The following is a 23,241-nucleotide window of genomic DNA, read 5'->3' as shown; positions in this document are numbered from 1 at the left end:
AGTGTGGATGACAACAGTGAGAACAATGACAACAGCCTGGTTGTGCCAGTGTCGTCTTCTGAAATGTTCTGATTAAGTTTTTGGTTTTCTATGGTAGTAAACTGAACATGTTTGGATTTTAGACAATTAGTTGGGGGGGAAAGAGTAACACTTAATCACGTCACCAGGTGCTGTGCTAACTTCTGTTAGCTGACCTGAATTCTAAAGCAGAACCAGGATCGGGCAAATTCTCTTGAAACAGACACTCTATGTAATCTGCTGAACTCCACTTTATGCAAGAATACATATCTGTTCTGAGCCCGTCAATTAAGACATAAGAAATGACTGAATAATGTGCAGAACAGCTTTGTGCCCTTCTTAATTTACAAAGTCACAGTGACAGTTTCAAAACACGGTAAGCGGCCTTAATGACCACATGTTACGTATGGCTCACCCAAAGCCTTATCTCATATGAATAAACAATGAATGATAACAATGAATAAAAACCCACCCAGTGAATCCATATAACTGCCTTCCATCTATCTTGACAAACGAACTTCAGTTGTTCCGTTTCCATCAAGGCAAAAGGGCAAGTGAGGATAATTTCACATTTCCATCTCAGGGTGGAAACAAGAGACGGGAGGATAGAAGAGACAGAGAGGGAGGAATACAGCCGTTGGTTTGGAGAAAACCGCAAGAAAAAACAAAATCCAAGAGAAGAAGAAAAAGAAAAGAAGAGCCCAACCATCTCTCTGACTTCCTCCCAGGATATCACCAGACCACAGAGAGTAGCGAGAAAGCACACAAGTCTCTCTCTTGTCCCCCCCCTACACCCATCTTTCTCTCTACATATCCCCTTTGTCATCTCTCTTCCCATTCAGTCCGACTCCCGGGACGAGCGAGTGCTCTGTCTCTTTTCACTTTCCTCTCATGTCTCATTCGTTCCTTTCTCTTCAAATCTCCCCTTTTTTCTCGCTTATATGGTTTTATTTTCTCCCAGTACTTTCACAAATCCCTCCATCCGAATGCCTCCATGTTCACTTCATCCCTCCTTCTTTTTCTCCTTGATATCCCTCGGAGCAGGCCATTACAAACCATGTGGAATTGATATTACAAATTGTGTGTGTGTGTGTCAGACGTGCAGTATAGACTTAAGCCTCTTGTGTGGATCTGACAGCTTGCTGAAACTCTTACATTATCCGTGTGCGTGTGTGTGTGTGTGCATGTGTGTGTGTGTCTCTGCACACAAACCTGTCTGGACGGTTGATTCATCCCAGGTCCCTCCACACTCTGAGGACTCCCCTTCTTCCACCGCTGAGGAGAAAAGACGAGGGAGAGAAAGATAAATGAAATGTTTATTGTCAGAGCGACGACCGAAGGCCCAAGATCACGAGCAAAAAGGTGCTCCATCTCTTTTACACTGGGAGGAGTGAAGAGATGAAGATCAATCAACATTTTTCTCGTAAAAATACCAAACCTTAAGTCTTCGTTGGTTTCCCCAACTTCTGATTCAAAGTGCAGTCTTTACAAAGTATGTTGTATATTTAACACCTCTAAAAATAGAGCAACAAACAGGCGGGTATTGACAATGCCGATGTCCTGAGATCTCCCTGACACACGGACACAGAGCTGATCAGAGCTGGAATGTGACACCGACTTCCTGGGTACAACAGGAAGGAGGGAAGTACAGCTGGCACACAAACAGGAAATGGCCGGAGCCACCACACAATGGGGTTTCCTGCACACACCCCCTCCCCCACCGCACGACTCCTCACTTCTCACTTACTCGCCTCCTGTCTCTGATCTCTCACAATCCTGGTTCTCATCCTGCTCCCCCCCCCCACCTCCCTCCAGGTCTCCATACCTCTCCTCATATTCCTCACGCCACATCCTCATCAGCTCCCACGTGACGCGCCCCAATCCTCACAGTTAAGCTAAGCCAAGAGCTCAAAGGAAAACAACAAGTCGTAAATCAGCAAAGTGGTCCTTTAAAAGAATAACAGGCTGTTGAGACGGTCCTTGTTTCAGTTCAACCCCATGCTGTCAACTTGTACACACCATGTCAAATATACTGTATATGTACAAAGGGGTCCAGGGGTGCTCAGTTTTCCCTGGTGGTAATGTAGACGGTTAGAATGTGGTGTTGGTGTGTAACGTTCTTCGTGGAGAATGCTATTACAACCTACAAATCTCTGCAGTATCTGGTAATAAAAGATAGGATTTGACAATAAATAAAATAAATGATCTGGAGGAGCTATAAGAGAAGACGTAAAAGGAAAGTTTCAAACACAGACGTCCACTGCTTCATACATTGTCTTTGCATTTTCTTCCCTAAATAAATATAAAAGGAGCACAACCTGCTGGAGATACGTACAGCACAGAATACTTCTATGTGGAATTCAAATGAAGCATTTCACAGGGCTGGTGAACGAGTTCACCGTGCTCATCACATCCAATGAAAGCCGAGACCGTAGGCTGAGAGTCTTTTTCTTCACATCCGTTCAAAAAGTTAAACTGACTTTAATATCAATAACGGTAATAACCATGACTCATCATGTAGCGGGACAGGACCACTTCAGAGCCTGAGAATCCTCTGTTCACATTTCATCAGTACATCCAATGCAGCAACAAAGGAAAGAACTGTTAATAGTTCATTCTGCAAACGAATATAAAACCTTGTTGCCTACAGTCAAACTCAGTGTATCCATGGCAACATTACACTTCTGTTGATCTGCTCACACAAGTGAAGACTTTTAACATACTTATGTTGATGTTCAAGCTTATAAGAACTACAGGAACAAATCAAGCATATTACCATAATCATGACAATTAAAAAGAAAGCTACAGTGATGGACGTAAACCGGACCCAGAGCTGGGATGGATATGAAAACAACTCAAAACATTTCTTACAAAAGCAAAACGGGGAAAATCTTGATTTACTGCAAAGAGAACGGATTTGTTTATTCTACACCACAAAAACACACACAAGCTTAGTGTTGCTCCTCCCATAACTTCCAGGCAATTGTACAAGAAGATATAAATAAAATCTACTTTTCTGTCTCGCACACACACACACACACACACACACACACACACACACACACACACACACACACACAGAGGTGCTCCAAGGCATAGCGCGCCTACACTACAACACTAAATGAGATGCTAAAGCACCGTCTAAAAACAAACAAAAACATATTTCATCTTGAATCCTTTTTTTTTGTTGCTACATTTGGTGTAGTTAGGAAGCAGCCTTGAGTCCACCTCAAAACAGTGGCCCTGGGGTTCACTTTCAGCCTGTTGCATGTTGGATTGACCCACAAATCAGAAGGAGCGACTCCCCCTCCTCAAAAACTAAAGAAACAAACCCGGGTCGCCATATGGATCAAGTCTGAAATCTCCCTTTGAGAGTCTGGGGCCGGAGCTGGTTCGGAGGGCCAGATGTGGACCACAGTGGGCTAATAACGGACTAATGGATCCCTGGACAAAGTCACTATGCACACACAGCACAGCGCACACGTGAGACAGACCCACACAGGATTTTCACTTGAAGGCTGTGCGTCTGCAGTGCGGCTAGAGACCTCCCAACATGATGAACACGTCTGCCAAACACAGCAGAAAGAAACAGACGAGAGAAGGTATGGGAAGAGAAAACCAGAAGTCAAACAAAGTACTTCCTTTAGGATAATAAAAAAGGCTTTCCCCCCAAAACACCTATATTATCCCGCAATCCAGCCATGTGTCGGGTTGCATGATTGATACCATACTATTACCGTGGCAACATGAAATGTGTACATGTCATCGATGCATTTGTTTGCAAGTACTTTGAAGCAGAAAAAACCCAGTCAGCTGTGTTCAAGTTGTATTATTCAATCCTGATTCCAAGGCCCATTGTGTTTCACTGTTTCAGAGCTCAACACGCATCTCAGCAGCCTGACAATGTTTCACTGCCCCACTGGCTTTAAAGGAGGAAGAATCTTCAGAAACCTACATGAAAAGAGGGATCTGTAGAACGCATATGGACAGAGACCACAATCAAAAGCTTTCCTTAGTCGCAAGCAGTGTTCCCCCGCTGAGACCACACTCTGCCTGAACCAGGCTTCCCTGGTCTTGCCCCCCCCCCCCGACCCAATAAAAAAAAAAGGTGAAATCATGATAAAACCAAATTCTTTTGGTAATTATGGGGATGGGATGTTATACAAAGACCTAGTATGGTAACTTTCCATTTTTCCTGATGAGACTGTAGGGAATACAGTGCGTTTCATTAGCCGAGCACACACAGCTTTATTTAGATTCCCCTATCCTCTCTCTGTCCCCCCTCAGAGACACGCACACCGCTACTGTGAACCCTGCACACACCACGGGGTCGGTGGGGGGGGGAGCATGCCTGCACATACTGTGCGAGTAAAGAGAGAGAGAGAGTTCAATGAGATGTGTGTACGTGTGTGTCTGTCTAGTTTACACCATGAGGAGAAAATATACTTTAGAGAGACCTGAAGAAAATGTAAAATTCAAGGTGTCAATGTCTGCAGCTCTTTTCCCCCCTTTAGTACGTTTCACAGCACTGCCGGAGTTTCATACGGGTTGACACAAGGAGTTGAAGGACGTAATGTATGACACATTTTGAACAACATACTGCCCATTTGTAGGGAGATGTTTTAATTTTTTTGGGGGCCGATATCAGATGTGATTTGATTTGTCAAAACGCTGCTCAGGAGGTCTACAGGGAACTGATCTTAAACAGTGTTTAGCTCGAACACAGGCTCTATGTATCAGTAGCTTAGTGTCTTTGGTTGGCGCGTGAACCATTAATCACTTCTAATTAGCTGCACCTGTACTTGGTCCTCTGGTGTGTCAAACGCAGGTGCTTTCACCTGTTTGTACTGCGCGGATATGAACAGTCTGAGCTACGTTAACATCGCTGTCGTTCTCCTGTTGGTTTTGTTGCACATGTTTTTTTGTATGTGGAGTCTGACGGCCGTATCAGACAGAGTAAATCAAAACACCTGTGTGGACATACAGGGACTTTAACAACTAATGCTGATCTGCTGTTTCATTTACAAATAATTGTGATATTCATTTCACGCGACGTCATCCCGGCTTATGCAACTATGGCCGCTTTAACGCAAAAACATGCGCACGCAAAAGTAGCGTAGATGTAGGCAAGCCGATAATTATTGAGACAGTAGAGGCCTGGAGATCAAACAGTCTGCCTCTACAACGTCTCACTCACACACACACACACACACACACACACACACACACTGCACAAATTCGGCACAAACCCCAGAGCACGACATATGTGCGTGTGTGTGTAACACAAAGCAAACAAGATGCTACTGGGAACCCTGGAAGCATCTATACACACACACACACACACACACACACACACAATTAAATGTGTGTTTCAGATGTATGCTTCAGCAAATAGACCAAATGTGGTTCGATGAGAACAGTATAGAAGTGATGTCCCTGGCAGTGGGGTGTACTTTGGAGGCGGTGTAGTTTGGAGGCGGTGTAGTTTGGAGGCGGTGTAGTTTGGAGGCGGTGTAGTTTGGAGGCGGTGTAGTTTGGAGGCGGTGTAGTTTGGAGGCGGTGTAGTTTGGAGGCGGTGTAGTTTGGAGGCGCCGTTCCTTGCTCAGGTTTTGGAGAAGCTCTCCTACAGTGAATGCTGTCTCACAATATAAACATGGACTACTTGTGTTTATTTGGCAGCTTAGGTAAATTCCACAGATTGATGTAAGAGGTCTACAGATGGCGGAAATGTCACAGACAAAGACCAAGGTGCCGTTTAGTTTTTCATTTTATTTTTGGGTGGAACTATGCTACAGACACGACAGCTTAAGACAAGGACAGAGACACCGGTCATTGGCTTAAGTTGTTTGTGTGCGTGCGTGCGACTGAAGCGGCATACAAGAGCAGCACATTATCCACTCTGTGCAAACACATACAAAGCCAAGGCAACATACAATAAACTGTGTCCACCACACATGCAGGCAACACACACACACACACATTTATATGCACACGCTAAACAGGTCCCAATATGATAATCTGCAATGCAAAGTCTCAAGTCTCCAGCTTCAAAATACATACAGGAATTGGAAATGAGATTTTTGACCTTAAAGCTGAAAAGAAATGGGCCACGAGAATCCCCTTTATGTTATTATTTTATTTATTTTGTCTAATTTAATGTAGCATGAGGAGACATGTCATCAGTGAACACGATGAAGAACGACAGATATTAGTACATTAGACACAAAACTGCATCTCCTGGAACATTTTAATGACGATAATGGAGGCAATTTGATTTAACCCATTTACAATAGAACTTCTTAGTGTGATTAAGGCAGCACTGGCTTAGATTAACGGCCGAGTCACCCACAACAGCTTGTAGAATGCATGAGGTCCCTTTCTGTCAGGTGACTGAACACCTGCAGCCATCACACAGCCCAGCAATGATACGCAGAGTTCCATCTGTAGTCTCTCATTTTAACAACGCACTGCAAATATTTACACACGTGGGTTTAGCACTGAGAGGGTAATTAATTACATTTTCTGACACAGCACCTAGAGGAACAGACCTACTGTTCTAGTAACTGGTAAGCTATTCCACGCTCAAACAGTGTACTCGTTTGAAGTGCAAGTGGCATCCTAGGGGGTAAAAGAAAGAATCTGACTCCAAAACTCGACTGCAGAGCGTCTTGGAAAATGGCAGTAAGTGTGAAGAGTGCTTGATGGGTGATATTATTTACACATTTGATCTATCCAAACCCAATAGAGGCTCTGACAACGCATGGTAATTCTGGGGGAGTTCGAGGGGGCATGAGAGGAGAGGAGAGGAGAGGAGAGGAGAGGAGAGGAGAGGAGCTAACTGGAACAGAAAAAGCCATTTAAGTTACGCCTCCACATCATGATGTTCATGATCATGAATAATTATACACACACACACACACACACACACTACAGTAAAGCAGTACAACAATGCATCTCTCTCTCTCTCTCCACTGTCTCCTTTCTCTACCTCCATCTTTTTCCTCCTGTACTTACAACCTCATCTATTTTCCCTCTCTCCCTTACTTTTCTTTTCTGTCTTGCCTTGTTCATTACCCATAACCTGTCGTCATTTTTCACAATTGTCTCTCTTCCTTCATCTCTTAAGTGATTCTCCCCTGACCACAACTCACCCTCCATCCTTCTCCATCACCCATTTTCAATTTATGTTTTTGTCCCTCTGTCTCTCCTTTTGTCCATCTGTCCTCCACAACTCCCTCTGCATTCCCCCCTCTTCTAGCACAGTCCCCTTCTATCTTTGTCTGTCCTTCTCTTCTGTCCCATGGAAGCACTTATAGCCTCAATAAGAAAACCCTTTGTCTTTTTTTCCCCTCCTAAACAACACATGCACGCACGCTATCAGGGCCATTTATTCCCAAAGCTCTGGTGTTCCCAGATCTCTTTGACGAACGGGTCACTGTGGCCAATCACGCATTGGCCAGGCGGCCCAGTGAGGCGGGATGTGGGTCAGTGTAGCCAATGAAACGCCGGTTATTTTCCCCAGAGGGGCAGGCTGATTGACAACTGGCACTGGACAGAAGTCAAGAGGGTAATTGTTATCCAACTCTCTCTCTCTCTCTCTCTCTCTCTCTCTCTCATCCTAGACACTCCTTTTTTCTTCCTCCCTCCTCTCCCCCTCTCACGTCCCTTCTCCAACCCACTTCCTAGCCCCCACTTCCCCTCCCCAACCCGCTTTCTCCCTATAGCTCCAGAGGGACTCTCTCATTGGCTGCCCTCCCTGTCCCTTAGGAACGACTTTGTGACGCTACTGGCCGAGGGCTGATGCCAATCTCCATCCCCAGCCCGCCCCCCGGGAGCCCCCGTAACTTCAATGGCCTGTGTCAAGCACACACACACACAAACACGCGCAAGCACTTCTAGCCAGGGGACGGGGACAGAAGCTGATTAACCAAATACTTTTATCAGCAGTAAAACCGCTCTCTCTGCCTGCCTGCATTCGGAACAAAACGGCCTTAAAATACATAAACACACACGCAGACACACACCCCAAGCACTGAGCCACTGGCCAGAAACATCAGGCTAGTCTGGGGTTTGGGACAGTGTGTGTGTGTGTGTGTGTGTGTGTGTGTAAAGGGACAGAGGTAGCAGAGGGCTTAGATGGATGGCAGAGAAAAAGAACAACAACCACACAAAGCCTGGCGGACAAGCTTCATCGCCCTCTCTATCTTTCTCTTTCTGCTGTCTCTCTCGTCCCCACTCATCCCTTTTTTCTCTCCCTCTCTTTTGATCCAAAATGTTTCCATCTGATTGTGTCCTCTTAGTTTTTCTTTTTTTGTTGCCTTAAGCAATGACTACCTTTTCTTCCGGTCATTCTTCCCTCTGTATTTCTATCCCATCTACCCTCCTCTCTTCACCCATGTTGCTCCTCACACCTTCTCTTTGGTCTCTCGCTGTATATGAGGTCATCGTGGTTTTACACCACGCTGTGCTGTCCAACTGAGTTGCAATGCAACCTCCCCAACCTCCCCAAAACTTACCCAAAACAATGTACGACAACATAAACACGCAGGCTCTCATGCTTTGCGCGACACATGTATCCCAAAAGCTCGCGTTAAAAAAGATTATTGATGTAAGACTGAAAGACACCAAGGCCTGAAACAAAGGGAATGACATCACAGGTGTCCAAAAATGTAAAGGCTTTCTTGTTTTTTTTTAAACTCCAGTGAACTATTGCTTTTTGAATAGTGGGCACATACACAAACGCATGCATGTGAGCATGAATAAATCTGGATACAAAAACAGGAAACACACACACAAGCATTTGAAACTAAGATCCGCTAATTATCACACAAACAAATTCACCGCAGTCGGAGAGAAGAACTCTAATTTTTACACACAACCACACACACACACACACACACACACACACACACACACACACGCACAGAGTTGATGTTCAGGGCCAAACAACACAGCTTGAGATTAAAGAGCCTCTCTGATCTGACATTTGTTTTTCTGTCTGTCAGAGAGAGTGTGGCGGGAAGAGGAATCGATAGCAGAAGAGACGTGGGGAGGAGAGGAGAGGAAAGAGAGTGAGGACTGAGGAGTAAAAGGAGAACAAATGGAAAGACGTAAAGAGAGTGGAGTGAGAAGTCGGGAGGACAAGGAAACCAGAGGAGGAGAGGAGAGGGGGAGGGGAGAGATGAAAACGCCAGAGAGGTGAAAGTAGAGAGGTGAAGGAGGGCAGCGAGGAGAGCGAGAGAGATAAAGGAGGAGAGAAAGAGAGGGCAGGAGGAGGAGAGGGAGAGAGCATTCCTCTGGAGTACCTCAACTCTGGGGAAGGCTCCAGAAATAACTGAACTAGAAGTTCCCCCAGCAGCCTCCACTCGCCATTACAGACTGGGACACACACACACACACACACACACACACACACACACACACACACACACAAGTCAAATAAAAGGCACCGAGTCCACCATTAGAAGACTGAGCTCCAGAATAAACACAGACTCAAATATTGTCAAACGAATTATGGGTTATAGCATTTATAGGGCATGCATATTCACACATGTGCACAATCACACATAACATGAGCAACAAGAGCAGAGAGTGCTGGAGGGGGTGGGCGGGGGGGCGGGGGGGGGGGGGGGGGGGGGGGGGTGTACATAATTGCCTTCTCTTGTAGTACAGGCTGGGGAGTGCTTTTTGACTGAAGACACCAATTTCACGCTACGGCATTATTTAGCTTGATACAAACTTGATTAGGCTTTACAGGAGGGGAGAGAAAGAGCGAGAGACGGTGACACGGAGAGGAAAAAGGGAAATAAACAGCTTTGTGTCACGCCGCATCGCCGGCGGATAGATTAACTTGCTCGTCACGCTCCTTCTGGGAGTAACAAGAAAAATATACACACAGCGCGTGTGTGCGCTCCGAGCGCGGCTGGCTGTTTGTTTGTTTGAGTGGATGTATAATGATGAAGCATCCTGTACTACACACAAAATGTCGTTTGCATTTTTCAAAATAGATCTTTTCACAATTTTTATTTATTTTTGTGTTTAATATTTATATTATTAGCCCATATTCGGCTTTGGGTCCACTTCACATAACTTCATAGGGTAAAAGTGTAGGTTCCAGCTTAACAATTCATAAATAATCGGAGCAAAGGTTTTGCTAATATTGCTTAGCAACTGATTTTAGTGCCACGGATGAAAGAAAAAAAACTTCTAGGAGAAACATATGAGTGACTTCGTCATAGATGAGGTTGTAGCCAAGTGCTCAAATATCAATATCTAGAAACTCTACTGAGGACAGGGCAGTCTACAATAATAGAGAGAGATGTCCAGGTGCTGAAGTTCATTATAAGATAAAGCTATAGGTGACATGCATTTAAACATGCCAAAAACTAAAAGAGGCCTTGGTCAATAAATAAGAAATGTATTTACAGATATCATTCGCCTACTGAGAGCTATTATCTTAGAGGAGAGGAGGGGAGAAGAGAGGCGAGGAGAGGAAAATAGGAGAGGAGAGGAGGAAAGGAGAGGAAGGGAGAGGAGAGGAAGGGAGAGGAGAGGAGGAGAGGAGGCTGGGTGTGCTCGTCCCTAGACTGCTTATCAACTCTTATTCTAAGGCAGACAGTGCTTCTGCATTTTTAAATTTGGCCTGCACTGACCAACACACACACACACACACACATACACACACACTTTCACACGAATCTCACCATGTGATCTCTTATTCTCTGTCTGCTCTACCGCGTTGTCTCCAACACTATCTCTCTTTTTCACTCTGTCTTGATACAGGCATGAAGCATTTATAGGGACATGCAAGAGAAGACTCCTCCTCCTCCTCCTCCTCCTCCTCCTCCTCCTCCTCCTCCTCCTCCTCCTCCTCCTCCTCCTCCTCCTCCTCCTCCTCCTCCTCCTCCTCCTCCTCCTCCTCCTCCTCCTCCTCCTCCTCCTCCTCCTCCAGTACAAGCAAAGTCACTCTGGCTTTCCTGAACCTGCTTGTGCAGTCACAGAGGAGCACACTTGCTCTCCTAACTTCAGCGAGTCTACCCAAAATGAATCTTGAGAATGCGCAGAGGAAAGAGAACATAATGTCAACAAAAGGAGTTTAACATTTTGTTGTTTCCCTAAACACATTCAATTCCTTTCAGCCACTCTGCGACGATGACTAGAATACTAATATTAGCTTGCCTGATGGTTACCGTACTGCTGTCTAATACACACTGAATACATTTCACCCAAGACACTTTTGTGCGTTGATAATTATGTGAGCAGTTTGATCCATTTCAGCTCGCAACAAATGTTGAAAGATACCATAGACGTTACTTTATAATTACCAAATTCACATACAATATTTACCGAGTGTTATCACACAGTATCAGACTAATTAAAGAACTGCTGAACAGTGCCACTTTAAAAGAGAACATTCACACCCTTTCTACTCTCTTTATTCAGCATGGTCTCTCTCTCTCTCACTGTTGCTCTCTTGCTCTCTCCCTCACTTTCTCCTGCTCTCTCTTGCTCCATTGTTTGTCTCACAGCGGGGTGCCCTTGCCTTTTGACTGAGAGGTGAATGGAAAGGAGTTAGAAAAACCAACTGAAGACTCAAGCACTAAAAAGAAGCATTGGTAGGTCTATAGCGGGGCGCACTACAAAGACCCGGCAGAGTGTCCAATAAAAAAGGAACACAACACAAGCAGCTTGTTCTGTTCAAGACTCCACACTCTTAAGGAAAATGCACATTCGTCTGGGTCCATGGTGCGTGTGTGTGCGTGTGTGTGCGTGTGTGTGCGTGTGTGTGTGCATGCAAGTACAGGGAGCAAAGCAGGCAGACATAAAATGATTGAATGAAGGAATCGAAAAAAAAAGGCTGTTTATTCAGACAAAGCAGCGTGTGCTAAAAGTCTGTGCATACTACAATTGGTAGACATGCACAGCCCAGTCGGCAGGAAAAAAAGTTGACTTTCACCCAAAAGCCAGTTGTTCATGTCCCGTGTGAAGCCAAAAGTACGTATGCTCTCTTGACCGACGGCCTAAACTGTATAAACACTGCACTGATATGTTCACAGCTATGGCGTAAGTGCTTCATACTCGCTGTCACACATTCTCTCTCTCTCTCTCTCTACCACACACACTGCCACTGGCTAACAGTAAGCACACAAAATATCTTGAAAATACATAATTCCCCAATGCTTAGCCACCAGGCCTGCAATATACTGACTGAAACCCTGTATGTCTGGTCGAGAAATGTCGACAATGAAGGTTTCCCGTGATGTGCAGAAGTGTACAATGCAAACATGTTTTTCTTGCCACTGGGTCAAGATGGGACAGACAGGGAAAAAGTCTTCCTAGTTTTCTTGCTTGGGGAAAAAAGGGGGAATTGAATACCTGACTCAAAAAAAGAAAAGAATCAGAAAGAACAAGTATTTTGTCTGAGAACCTGAATAGACCAGTGACCTTTGACCTGGCTCGAAGCTAAAACTGAGGAGGATTTGCGGGGTCAAACCAGGGGGCATAAAGCTCTAGAAGTCCTCGTTGCCCACACACGCACGCACACGCACGCACACACACACACACACACACACACACACACACACACACACACACACACACACACACACACACACACACACACACACACACACACACACACACACACACACACACACACACACACACACACACACAGATTTACCATTTCCCAAAAGTCACCCTTTCATCAACAGCAGTGCGCGTGTGTATGTGTGTCAGAGAGAGGAAGGGAGGAAGGCTCAATAAATATATTATGCATCAGCCAGGTGTGCAGAGGGGCACCGCTAATTGCCCCCACCACTAATGTTTAATGTACAGAATAGGCAGGAAAAGGAAGGGGGGATGGAGGGAGGGAGGGAGAGAGAAGGCAAAGTAGACGGGACGAAGAAGTGGAGGGGAGGAAATGCATGAGGCTGCGGAAGAGGGGAAGAGATGGGGCTGAATAAGGCAACGCATTGTCTGTAATTAAATCCAGAATAATCCTGTTCCCAGACCAGTTCCACACCATTTATAAGAGACATGGATGCCTACTGGCAACATCCACATCATAATCTTGTCAGTGAAATCCTTGCATTTCCAAAGAGTTAATAAACCCGTAACCTGAAATAGCCCTTCATTTTTAAAGCAACGATGGATTTTCAATGCATAATTATTTACTTCCCCCTCAGGTAAACACTGTTAGCTCTGTCAGCTGCCGCCTTAGCCATTTAAAAGAACTTTACTGACAATAATAAACGAGGACAAACACATTCAGAATGCCCTAGAACAATTGCTACCATTGTTTTACTCTGTGCTATGACAACTTGTCACGAGCATTATCACATGTTTCATGCAAAATGCATGGTTAAACAGTTCATCTGAAGTTGCTACAGTAGTTGGGTATCTAATAAGGTTCAACTAACGCAACAAACACCACAGGAAAAACACCCCAAAGTATGGAGAGAAGTACACTGCAGGCAAACAGTCAGTGTGGAACAAAGACACAAGCATAATCTCTTTGTAAAAGACTGTAAGAGATGCTTACACACACACACACACACACACACACACACACACACACACACACACAGCCTTGTAGGAAACTTAGAAGGGCCCACGTCCTCTGAGACTATCTAGTAGAGGGGGGATACGGGCTTGGCAAGCAGGGTCTGGATCGACTAAGTGTGTGTGTGTGTGTGCGCGCATGTACATAGTCACACCAGCATCATCTTTCTCTTCTTAAAAGCTGAGACCATGGGCATGCACGGAGCTCAGCTACGCTGTGTGTGTGTGTGTGTGTGTGTGTGTGTGTGTGTGTGTGTGTGTGTGTGTGTGTCTCCAGAGGGGTGGGTGTGTGTTAAGGTCCAGGGAGTTTGCAGCTGATAAACGAAGCTAGCTAAGCCGCTACAATGGCACAGTCGTGGCCCATGACGCCCTGCTCTCACACACACACGTCCATGCACAACCACACCAGGCTGGCCGCTGATAAGGAGTTGTCGCTGGCATACACACACCTCACTGAGGGACTTCACCCCTTCTGGACACACAGATGAGTTCTCACACACACACACACACACACACACACACACACACACACACACACACACACACACACACACACACACACACACACACACACACACACACACACACACACACACACACACACACACACACACACCATACAATAAAAACCTAACCAAGCCTACCAGATGATATGACCTTCTCTCATCCATTATTTCAGACAAAACCTAATTTTCCCTGCTCAGTGCTGATGAAGGAATGGTACTTATCAAACCATTAACCATCTACAGCACTTATCCCCTAATTACACACGTGCACTTCTTTACCTGAGGCGCTTGTCTGAGACTTTGAGCCAGAGTATAAATTTGACTGAACTCAATTGGCCTTTTTCACAGGAGACATTTTTGACTTTTCACAGTGTGAAAAGAACAGTTTGACTAATTACTTTAATGGTGGCTTAATCCTCGTTAGGTGTCCCATGACGGGGCGACAGTGGGCAAACGTGCACACTTCCAGGACCCTGAAACCGAAGAAGCTAAATCAGAATCAGACATTGTTCATGTAATTTAGACCTGTGCTTGTCCTACTGTGACGTGTGTCAAAATGTCTTCCGTGAAAACGACCCACTCTATTGACTTCTGTTCTACTCCAAGCATTCAATTGTGTAGTAATTTGGTTCTAATTGAGTGCAGATCAACGGGAGTCCAATTACATTCATACTGCTGGGCTCCACCGATCACCAATTACATTAGCTTGTGTTGTCCCATTAAAAAAAAAAAATACCAAAAACTAGAATCCACCCCCTGCTTAGAAGTCAATGGAATTTCAAACAGAGCTCTCGGAAAGCCATTTAATGGTTCAGCAGGCTGTAATGCAAAGCCAATACAAGCTTTTATACAGGAGTTACTCAATGTGGCTGCACGCACACTGTACGCACTATTGCCTTTGTAGCTCAAAAAAAAAAAAAAAACGAGATAAGCTGTCGAATATTTGGCGTTAGTAAAAGAAAAAGGACATAAACTGTGCCTTCCATAACACACTCGCATGCAGAATGACATATTGTTGTCTTCAAGTAATCCAAAGCACATGTGTAGGGTCTCTGAGTTTTATAAGAGCCAGTCGCCCTATGAAAGTGCTCCGCCAAAGCGTGACATTAAATTACTCTAATGGTAAAGCCAGATGGGGAGAGAGAGAGAGGCAGAGAGAGAAAGAAAAAACAGAGGAGCGAGAAAGGCGAAGAGAAATGACAGATTAACTGTACTGTACTCTCTACTGATGCTGCTGTCAGATATTGGGATGATACGAGGTTCCTCTGTGCTTCGAACAGAAGTCACAAGTGCACTCGGACAGGCCGGCCGCTACACACGTGACCTTCTGTTTGCACAGCGGTCAGTGTTCATGTTGCCGTTTTGGGAGTACGATTAGTTTCAGCAACCAGCGAAACGGCTTCTAACTTGATGACATTTCCCACCACAATTAATTTTTACCCACATTTGGCGGGTTGGCGGTTGTTAATTTTAAAGTCTTGAGCAGTTAATTGACAATAACTTTAACTCCAGGCAATGAATAATTATATCCCAGAGTCTCTTGTTACATTTAAATCACGTACTTACATGAATTATCACGCAGCCCTAACCAGTGTTTAAAAAGTAAGCTGGTAGACTAGCGCTGAAAGCATTATTCCATTATTTGATTACTATTACTAACTATTCTGATCAACAGTACTTTTGGGGGGGCATACATTGCTGCTTTTCCTCATCTTACATTATAGTACATTAAGTATCTCTGGGTTTTATACAAAAGAAAAGCAATTTGAAGAACAGGCAGCTTGATTGATAATGAAAGTAATTTAGTTGCAACCCAAGAGTAGAGACTCTTAACTTCCCAGCAATAGTGACAACAGTTTGGCCACAACAACAAACTTCACGCAATCGAGTGGGACGGGGTACTATTTCACATTCTTCAAACTCTTTGTCCTCGACAACATTGTTCATGGAAGAAATAAGCCACAGTTAGTTCAGCCATTAGTGGTAAATCTTGTGTTAACACAAAACATTGTATGAGAACAATGAAATGTATCACACAACAAATACAATTCAGTGTATACATAATATAACTTAGGTAAATAACTATCTGGTCAAACATTTGGCGCCAGCTTTTGGTGTGTGAGGGCGAGCGATATGGAGAGCGAGAGAGAGAAAGTGAGAGAGTGAGAGAGTGAGAGAGAGAGGAGATTGAGTGTAAATGATGCCATTAGCCCGGAAGAGCTCGGCTCAACACACACCGACAGCGAACCAAACTTCCTGGTCAAAGGCCTCATTTGGCTCCACTGACTCTAAACAAACCAAATAAACGATAGAAAGTAAGTGCCCCCCCCCCCTCTCTCTCTTTTCAAATCTCCCCTGCTCTCCTCCATCTCTCTGTCATATGCGCTCAACTCCCGTTTAATGTCCTGCAAATGAAGCGGATTTATTAATGTGTAATTAAGTAATAATCATCACTACATAATGCATGAGAGACTCAAGGGGCTAAGAGCTGGGAGAGAGAGAGAGAGAGGGAGAGCGGGAGAGGGAGAGATAGGATAGTGAGGCAGCCTGAGCAGACAGAGGAGGAGATTCCTGCCGCCTCGCCTCGCTAAAGACACACATTAAAAACGGATTAATCCATTGAAATAATATTTTGATAAGAGAGAAGCCGTGCTCTCTCATTTCTTCCCCCTGCTCCCCCCCTCCCTTTTCTCTCTCTCTCACCCCATCAGCTAGTTTCATGGCCCATCATCGTGTCATTAGTCCGTGTTCAATTAACAGACTGCAATTAGTCAAGTCCCCCCACTGTTAACAAGGCCTAATCACTGCAAAGGCTAGACTGGTCAAGTACATCAGAGGAGCAGTAATAACACTGATGCTGCTGTTTGTTATGGCTAAAGACTGGTGCGTCAAACATCTTGATGATACTTTACGTTTTTGTGTACAATGCATTGAAAATATTTTTGTATTTCAAACATGAACACCGGTACATATATATATATATATATATATATATATATATATATGAATTATTTTAACAGCAGTATACTACTGTCCCTATATGGATGTGATATGATTGCCAAATTCTTGCTGGAATAACTGTCGTATGGCCTGGCTCAGGTTAAACCCGTTGCAAACATTAACACACACAGAGCGAATAAACGCTTTCTGTTATTAACTAGTATGAGTCAGTCTTCACTAGAAAAAGTCAAGACTAGTTGAGAGTTGCACACGCGCAGTACAAACCTTGAAAGACAAAAAAAAACAAATGACCAAAATGAATTGATATCACTTTTGTCAGTTGTTCACAGTGCTTTGGTACCGTCCATGCCCTCAATCTCAGCAAATAGGAGGAAAACAACATAACGTCCAGTGATTTAACACTTGGTTGTTATTGGTACAGTAGCGATACATTTGAAGTAATCTGTGATTTAAGTCAGGTGAAGGCAGTAAACGTCATCGGACACAAACAAAATGAGGCTGATATGGGTCATAGGCAAGTGTATCACCCTTTCTATGATCTTCCTATTGTTGACTAAATAAAGTAACAAAAAAAAAAAGACACAATCCTTTCCAGACTCAGTGCAAATCTAAAGCAGGATATGGCGACGGAGGGACTTTGTGCTTCTTTGTTATTGTTTTGGCATGCCCGGCCGCACAGGAAGTCCGTAAGCCAGCCGGCCAGTCAGAGCTGGGTGAGCAGGTGAAAGACAGAAGAACACGAAAACACAGATAATCCCCCCGGTGATGCTCACCTCTTCCTGGCCTCCATCGCTACATCCCCCCTGCCCACTCACCCGCTGTGTGCCACTGTGCTGCCCCAAAACCCCTCTCCTCTCTCTCCCCTTTACCCTCCATCTCTCTCTCTCTCTCTCCTCCGTCCCTCTCTCCATCTTCCCCCAATGCCAGGTCTTGCCAAGCTGTCAGTGGGGCAAGGTGTGGAGGGGAGATAGCAACATGCATGTGCACACACACACACACACACACACACACACACACACACACACACAGATGCATGAGTACACGTCCACGAAAACACATGGTGCTTATGCGAGCTCGACATGGGCTGCGTTACCTTCGCTGCACGTGTGCACAGAGTGGTGGTCGTCCGCCTCAGCTCTGCTTCGCTTGGCTGCCTGACTAAAGCTAAGCTCTCGTTATCCAGGCTGCTGAGACCAGGCTGCCTTAGCGACACGCACACACACACACAGAGACACACACACACACACACACACACACACACACACACACACACACAAACACACAGAGACACACAAGGCGTGCATGTCCGTGATGCACAAATACAAGAATGTGGATGTTGCGAGCATAAGCACGGACACACACACACACACACACACACACACAGTGGACAGATTCACTGGTCCACAGCAGCTGATTTGTTCCCTGACAAACTGCACCGAGCATCACCAACGCTACAGCAGGAGGGGGGGTCCAGCCAACATCTTACACATACTGGGGAAGCGGAAGTCAACTACATATTCATGCCGCTCTAAACAAATGCTGAAACAGTGACTCCTTTAACAATTGATTAGTTGATTTCAAGAAAAATGTAAATCGCTCAGGACTGTTTAGTAATAAAAAAAAACACTCATTGGTCACAGCCTCAATAATAGTGAAGATTTGCTTGTTTTTCACCATTTCGAATAATTACAAATTGATTGTTCTTGTTTGTTTTTGAAGTTCACTCTGATAACCATTGTATCATTTGTTTTTTACATGTATATGGATAAAAGCTGAATCAATTGTATTTCCTCATTTAGCGTCAAAAGCCAGGGCCTCCAATCACTGCAGCGAAGCCTTTCTGTTTTACAGATCACGTTACAGTGACCACGTAGAAGATATACAGCAGCTTATGTATCCTCGTCCTTTCTCTAAAATACTTTGCAAATTAAAAAATAAGCATGCCAATGTTTATAATTTTGGACACTCTTAGTGCTTCTCCCAAATTTCCACTTTATAGGATACACTGTCAATTTCAAGCATCAAATATTGTCATTAACTACAAACAGCATTATTTAATTTTTATTATAGATATAAAGATGAGCTGTAACAGAAACCAGCTTGACAGTAGATTCCTGAGGAGGCTGTGGAATCTGCATCCCTCTTACTCACAACCCTGTTCTGTGGACCGAACTGAGACACAACGTGTTATAAAACATGTCAGTTATCCGGCACATATACAGTCACAGATATTACAACCTCTCACGCATCCCAAAGCAACCACAATAACACGCGCTTCCAGTACGTCGCGTGTGGCATCGTGTCAGTAGCCTCTACGCTGCCAATCAAAACTAAACACGCACTTTGAACCACTGTCAGAATTCTGCCCGCTTCCCAGATAGTCGAGAGAAAAAAAGGGGGAAAGCCTATGCGGTGGAGGAAACGGGGGAGGGGGTGGCAACCACATGGTCAACCCGTCCCGTTGCCCATCTGGGTCCCATAAAGGAAACATGGAGGCCAAGGCCACCACATGCCCTCATGCAAGATGCCCACTCACCCATGCACTGCTATGAATACTATTTTATGGTAATGAGAGGAAATTGAGGCTGCCTTAGTGAAGAAGAAGAAAAAGAAATAGGGTCTACAGCTTTTTAACGTAAGGATTTTAATCCTATAAATTCAGACTTTTCTTGGGCTTCAGGAAAATAAATCTATAAATCCCACAGTTGGTCTTCATGTGTGGCCAACCTTGCAAGACACGTTTTCAAAGTAGGAAAGGAGGCCTGAAACCCAGAGAAAATGGAAAATATTCACAGCAATTTTATAAAATTTCAGATTAAATACAATAATCTCCAGCAATGAACTGCACCTTCCTTAAAGTGCGGGGCATTTTAGAATTAGGAGAGAACATTTGAGTTTTAAATCCAATTTGTATCATTATTTTGGTGTGAAGAGAAGCTAAGAAGGCATATCATGTGGGGGCTAAGTGACATGGTTTGGGGTCAACCAACCAAATTCACTCAAACAAAGCAGCAGTGATCTGTTTAGAGCAAGTGCAGCGGGCCTACATGTCAACAAGGGAATAATCCAGATTACATGGACCCGTTAACCGAGTGAATTACGACAAGTCGATCCAAAAAAAACACGACCCACGCTGTCAGAAACTTTACACCACTGAATCATTTTTCAAGTTGTGACAGTGGGGGCAGCTAATAAAAAAAAAAAAAAAAGTAAAGCCAAATGTACCAGCAGACAGAGAAATTAAACTGGAGCTCTTTGAAAAGCTCATGTTTGACAAAGATGTGACCGTTTGAAGGAATCACAGACAGTGAAATGTAACTGTAGCGCTCTCCTTTGCCTCACATTTTAATCCTTTAAACAAGTACAGACCATTATTGAGGCCAGCAGTAACAGTGAGCTGACACATTAATTGTAAAAGTAAGAGAGGAGGATTTACCTCTGCTGTAAAACTACACAGACTGCTTGCAACCCTAGTAATGAGGGGGGGGTAAATTAAATTAGCTAGCACGCACCAGAGTTGGGCATGAAATGTTGGTCCTGGTTTTGGTCGCGTCGGCTTCTTTTCCTACTCCTGTCCGTTCACATGGGGTAGCCTTCAATATCAAACAGTGACTTACCTTTAACGGAGCGCGGTTTGGCCTGTTTTCGTCTCGACATCTCTGGTCTCGAGCAGCTTTCTTTTCTTTTCTTGTATTATTATTCTCTAATTGTTTTTTTGTTCCGTTCCGTGTTTTCAGCTAACCATGCAGGCGGATACGGTCGGGGTATCTTTGCTCCTCCACTTCGCCGCCGCTGCTTCTTCTTCGCCTGTTGCAATGCGGCAGCCTCAGTCTCTGATTGGGAAACGGTCGTTAGTCCAACGACAACAAACCACGCACACACACGCACGCACACGGACAAGGACACACCGGGAGTGGAGCGGCTAGCCTTGGAGACAACACTCGGCTCCTCCGGTGCGTTGTAGGGCTCGCGCAACCTGTAGCGTAAACGGGAACAACTTCCCGTTGGAATTGCCTTCGTCTTCGTGACAACGTGCCCGGACTCCGACAGTCTCGCTTTTTTGTTGTTGTTGTTTCTTCAATTTTCACCCCCCCCCCCTCGCATACGCGTTGCTTTCTCCGGTGCAGCCCGGGGCGCTCGTGCCGCTCCGGCTTCTTCTTCCAGCAGTACGGACCGGGACGCGAGCTGCCAGCCACGCGCGCGCGGCAAAACACCTGAGCAGGTCCCCCCGCGCGGTATTGAGGAAAAAGTGACAGCGGCGGCACCGTCCAAGTGTGAGGCGGCGGTGCCACAACGGGTCGTGACGGTCCAGGTGGAGAGAGACGACGGAGAATGTTCTGTGGAAATTGCTCCGAAATGAAACGTGGCTTCTTCCCCCGCGCTCCTCGCAGCTTCGTCTGGGCTTCTTTTTTTTTTAGTTTATCGAAACTATTTCAGTCTGTTTTGTTTTGTTTTTGTCCTCCAGGAAAGCGACACCGACCCGAACCGACCAGCCTCCCGTGTTCCGTCCCGCTATTCTACACTAGGCAGTGGTGGTGGTGGTCTGGTGGCATGGGCATTGCGCTCTTCCCCAGCATCTCCACCCCGAGGGAAATAGCCTACTGCTTTTACAACCCACGCTTTTCCTTTTTTTGTTAATATTTCGCAATGCCCTACCGGCGGTTTTAATAGCAGCCTAATATTTCTACCAGTCTAACCCTTCGCTAGCCTCTGTCTCCCTGCTTTTTCTTTGTCCTGACTCTGGCTACCAGTCTCCCTCCTCCTCCTCTGCCTGCCTCTGCTGGCGGGGCTGCGGCGCAGACACACATAATAAAGCCAAGGCAGGCAGTGCTTGGCTGGAAATGTAGCCGCGTCCCAGCAGGGGGATGTGAGAGAAGGGTCCCGGCGGGGGAGCGCTCTGATCCCGCAGGGAGCAGCTCGGCACAGCCCGGGTTGGCTGAGGCAGAGAGGCATGAGAGAGGCAGGCTGGGCTGACGGAGAGAGAGAGAGGGGAAGCGGGGGGAGAGTTAGGCAACAGCGCCCAGCTGTGGCCGACTGGCGCAACTACAACAGGGACTCTGAGAATAGAAAAGGGGAGGCAGAGGGAAAATATGGACTTGGATTAAAGTGGGATGTGGAAGAGGCCCTGAGGTTAAGACCACAAACACAATTAGGGTTGTTTTAACAGCGCAAGTGATCGAGTGATTACGTCACCAGGTGCTGAGGCAGGCTGTATATCTACTTACAATCTCTAACACTGCTCTGCTGTGCGGGATGTGCTATGTCAGCAACCGGTGTCACAACATGTCAACTCTCAAGCCGCGGTAGCAATGCCAATGTTTTGTATCTGTGCGTTAAACATTTATGTTGGCTTGCCCCTCTCGTGTGTGGCTTTATAGTGGGGCCACTGCAAGCTGTGACAAACTATGTCTGTTACACTCACTTACTCAAAACCAGAATTGCCAAAACAAAACGTTTGCCAGAGAATGGATATACCACTTGTTATGAGTGGGCAAAAGAAACAACTTCATGAGTGTAATGCAATGTTTTTGGTAAGCAGGAATTAACACGGTGTACCATTTGATCTGAACTCATCTATTTGCAAATTAGTGTTTCACCTGTAAGCAGCCATCTTGTCGGTCAAAACTAGTTAATATGCAACGCTACAGACGTTCTTTACTTTTTATTGTTGGTATCCGTCCTCTGCACAGCACCTGAAAACAATTTAGGATGTTTTGGATTCGTTTTTTGGTAGCACAATGTCAGAAAGAGAGAGAGAGAGAGACATTGTGTGCATTGCAATCCCAATGCATGAATTCACTCTGTAGTGGCCAATTTCCCACATGAAAAAAAAAGAATTCAAAGGATTGAATGTCAGACATTATTCATCTTGGAAATGTTCGCTGTTCCTTGAGCGTTTATCATTTCACTCATTTGTGGCGGATTAATTTCTGTGGGACGGTTTCTGACAGGATTAGTTTAAGCCTTTTCATTTAGGCTGAGCAGAACCTATCCGTGCAAAATGAACATTTTCCGCACTTTAGGTCGAGACCACATGAATTGTCTGCTCCTGTCCGGCCATAGGCGTACAACAACATCGACCTTTGTGTTGCAGAGATGTACCAAATGTCCAAATGTTGAAAATCTGCTGAGCCATTTCTTTTAAGGAAAATGGCTCAGCAGATTGCCTCTTTCTATGGTGATTTGGATATTC

General features: G+C 45.1%; 1 protein-coding gene across 1 annotated transcript in view; it reads right to left on the bottom strand.

The window, feature by feature from the left end:
* The window catches only part of znf423 (zinc finger protein 423), a 130,069-nt gene extending 109,240 nt beyond the window's left edge, over positions 1-20,829 (bottom strand). Inside the window, exons 1-2 of the mRNA XM_079163174.1 lie at positions 20,666-20,829; positions 1,231-1,293 (exon numbers count right to left, since the gene is read on the bottom strand). Coding sequence (XP_079019300.1) covers positions 1,231-1,293; positions 20,666-20,705 — 103 coding nt within the window. The 5' untranslated portion in view covers positions 20,706-20,829. The remainder of the gene's footprint in view (positions 1-1,230; positions 1,294-20,665) is intronic.
* Positions 20,830-23,241: the final 2,412 nt, after the last annotated feature.

This window comes from Pholis gunnellus (genome assembly GCF_910591455.1).
Source record: "Pholis gunnellus genome assembly, chromosome: 7".
NCBI classification, from domain to species: domain Eukaryota; kingdom Metazoa; phylum Chordata; class Actinopteri; order Perciformes; family Pholidae; genus Pholis; species Pholis gunnellus.
This window is presented reverse-complemented; position numbering and strand designations above follow the sequence as displayed.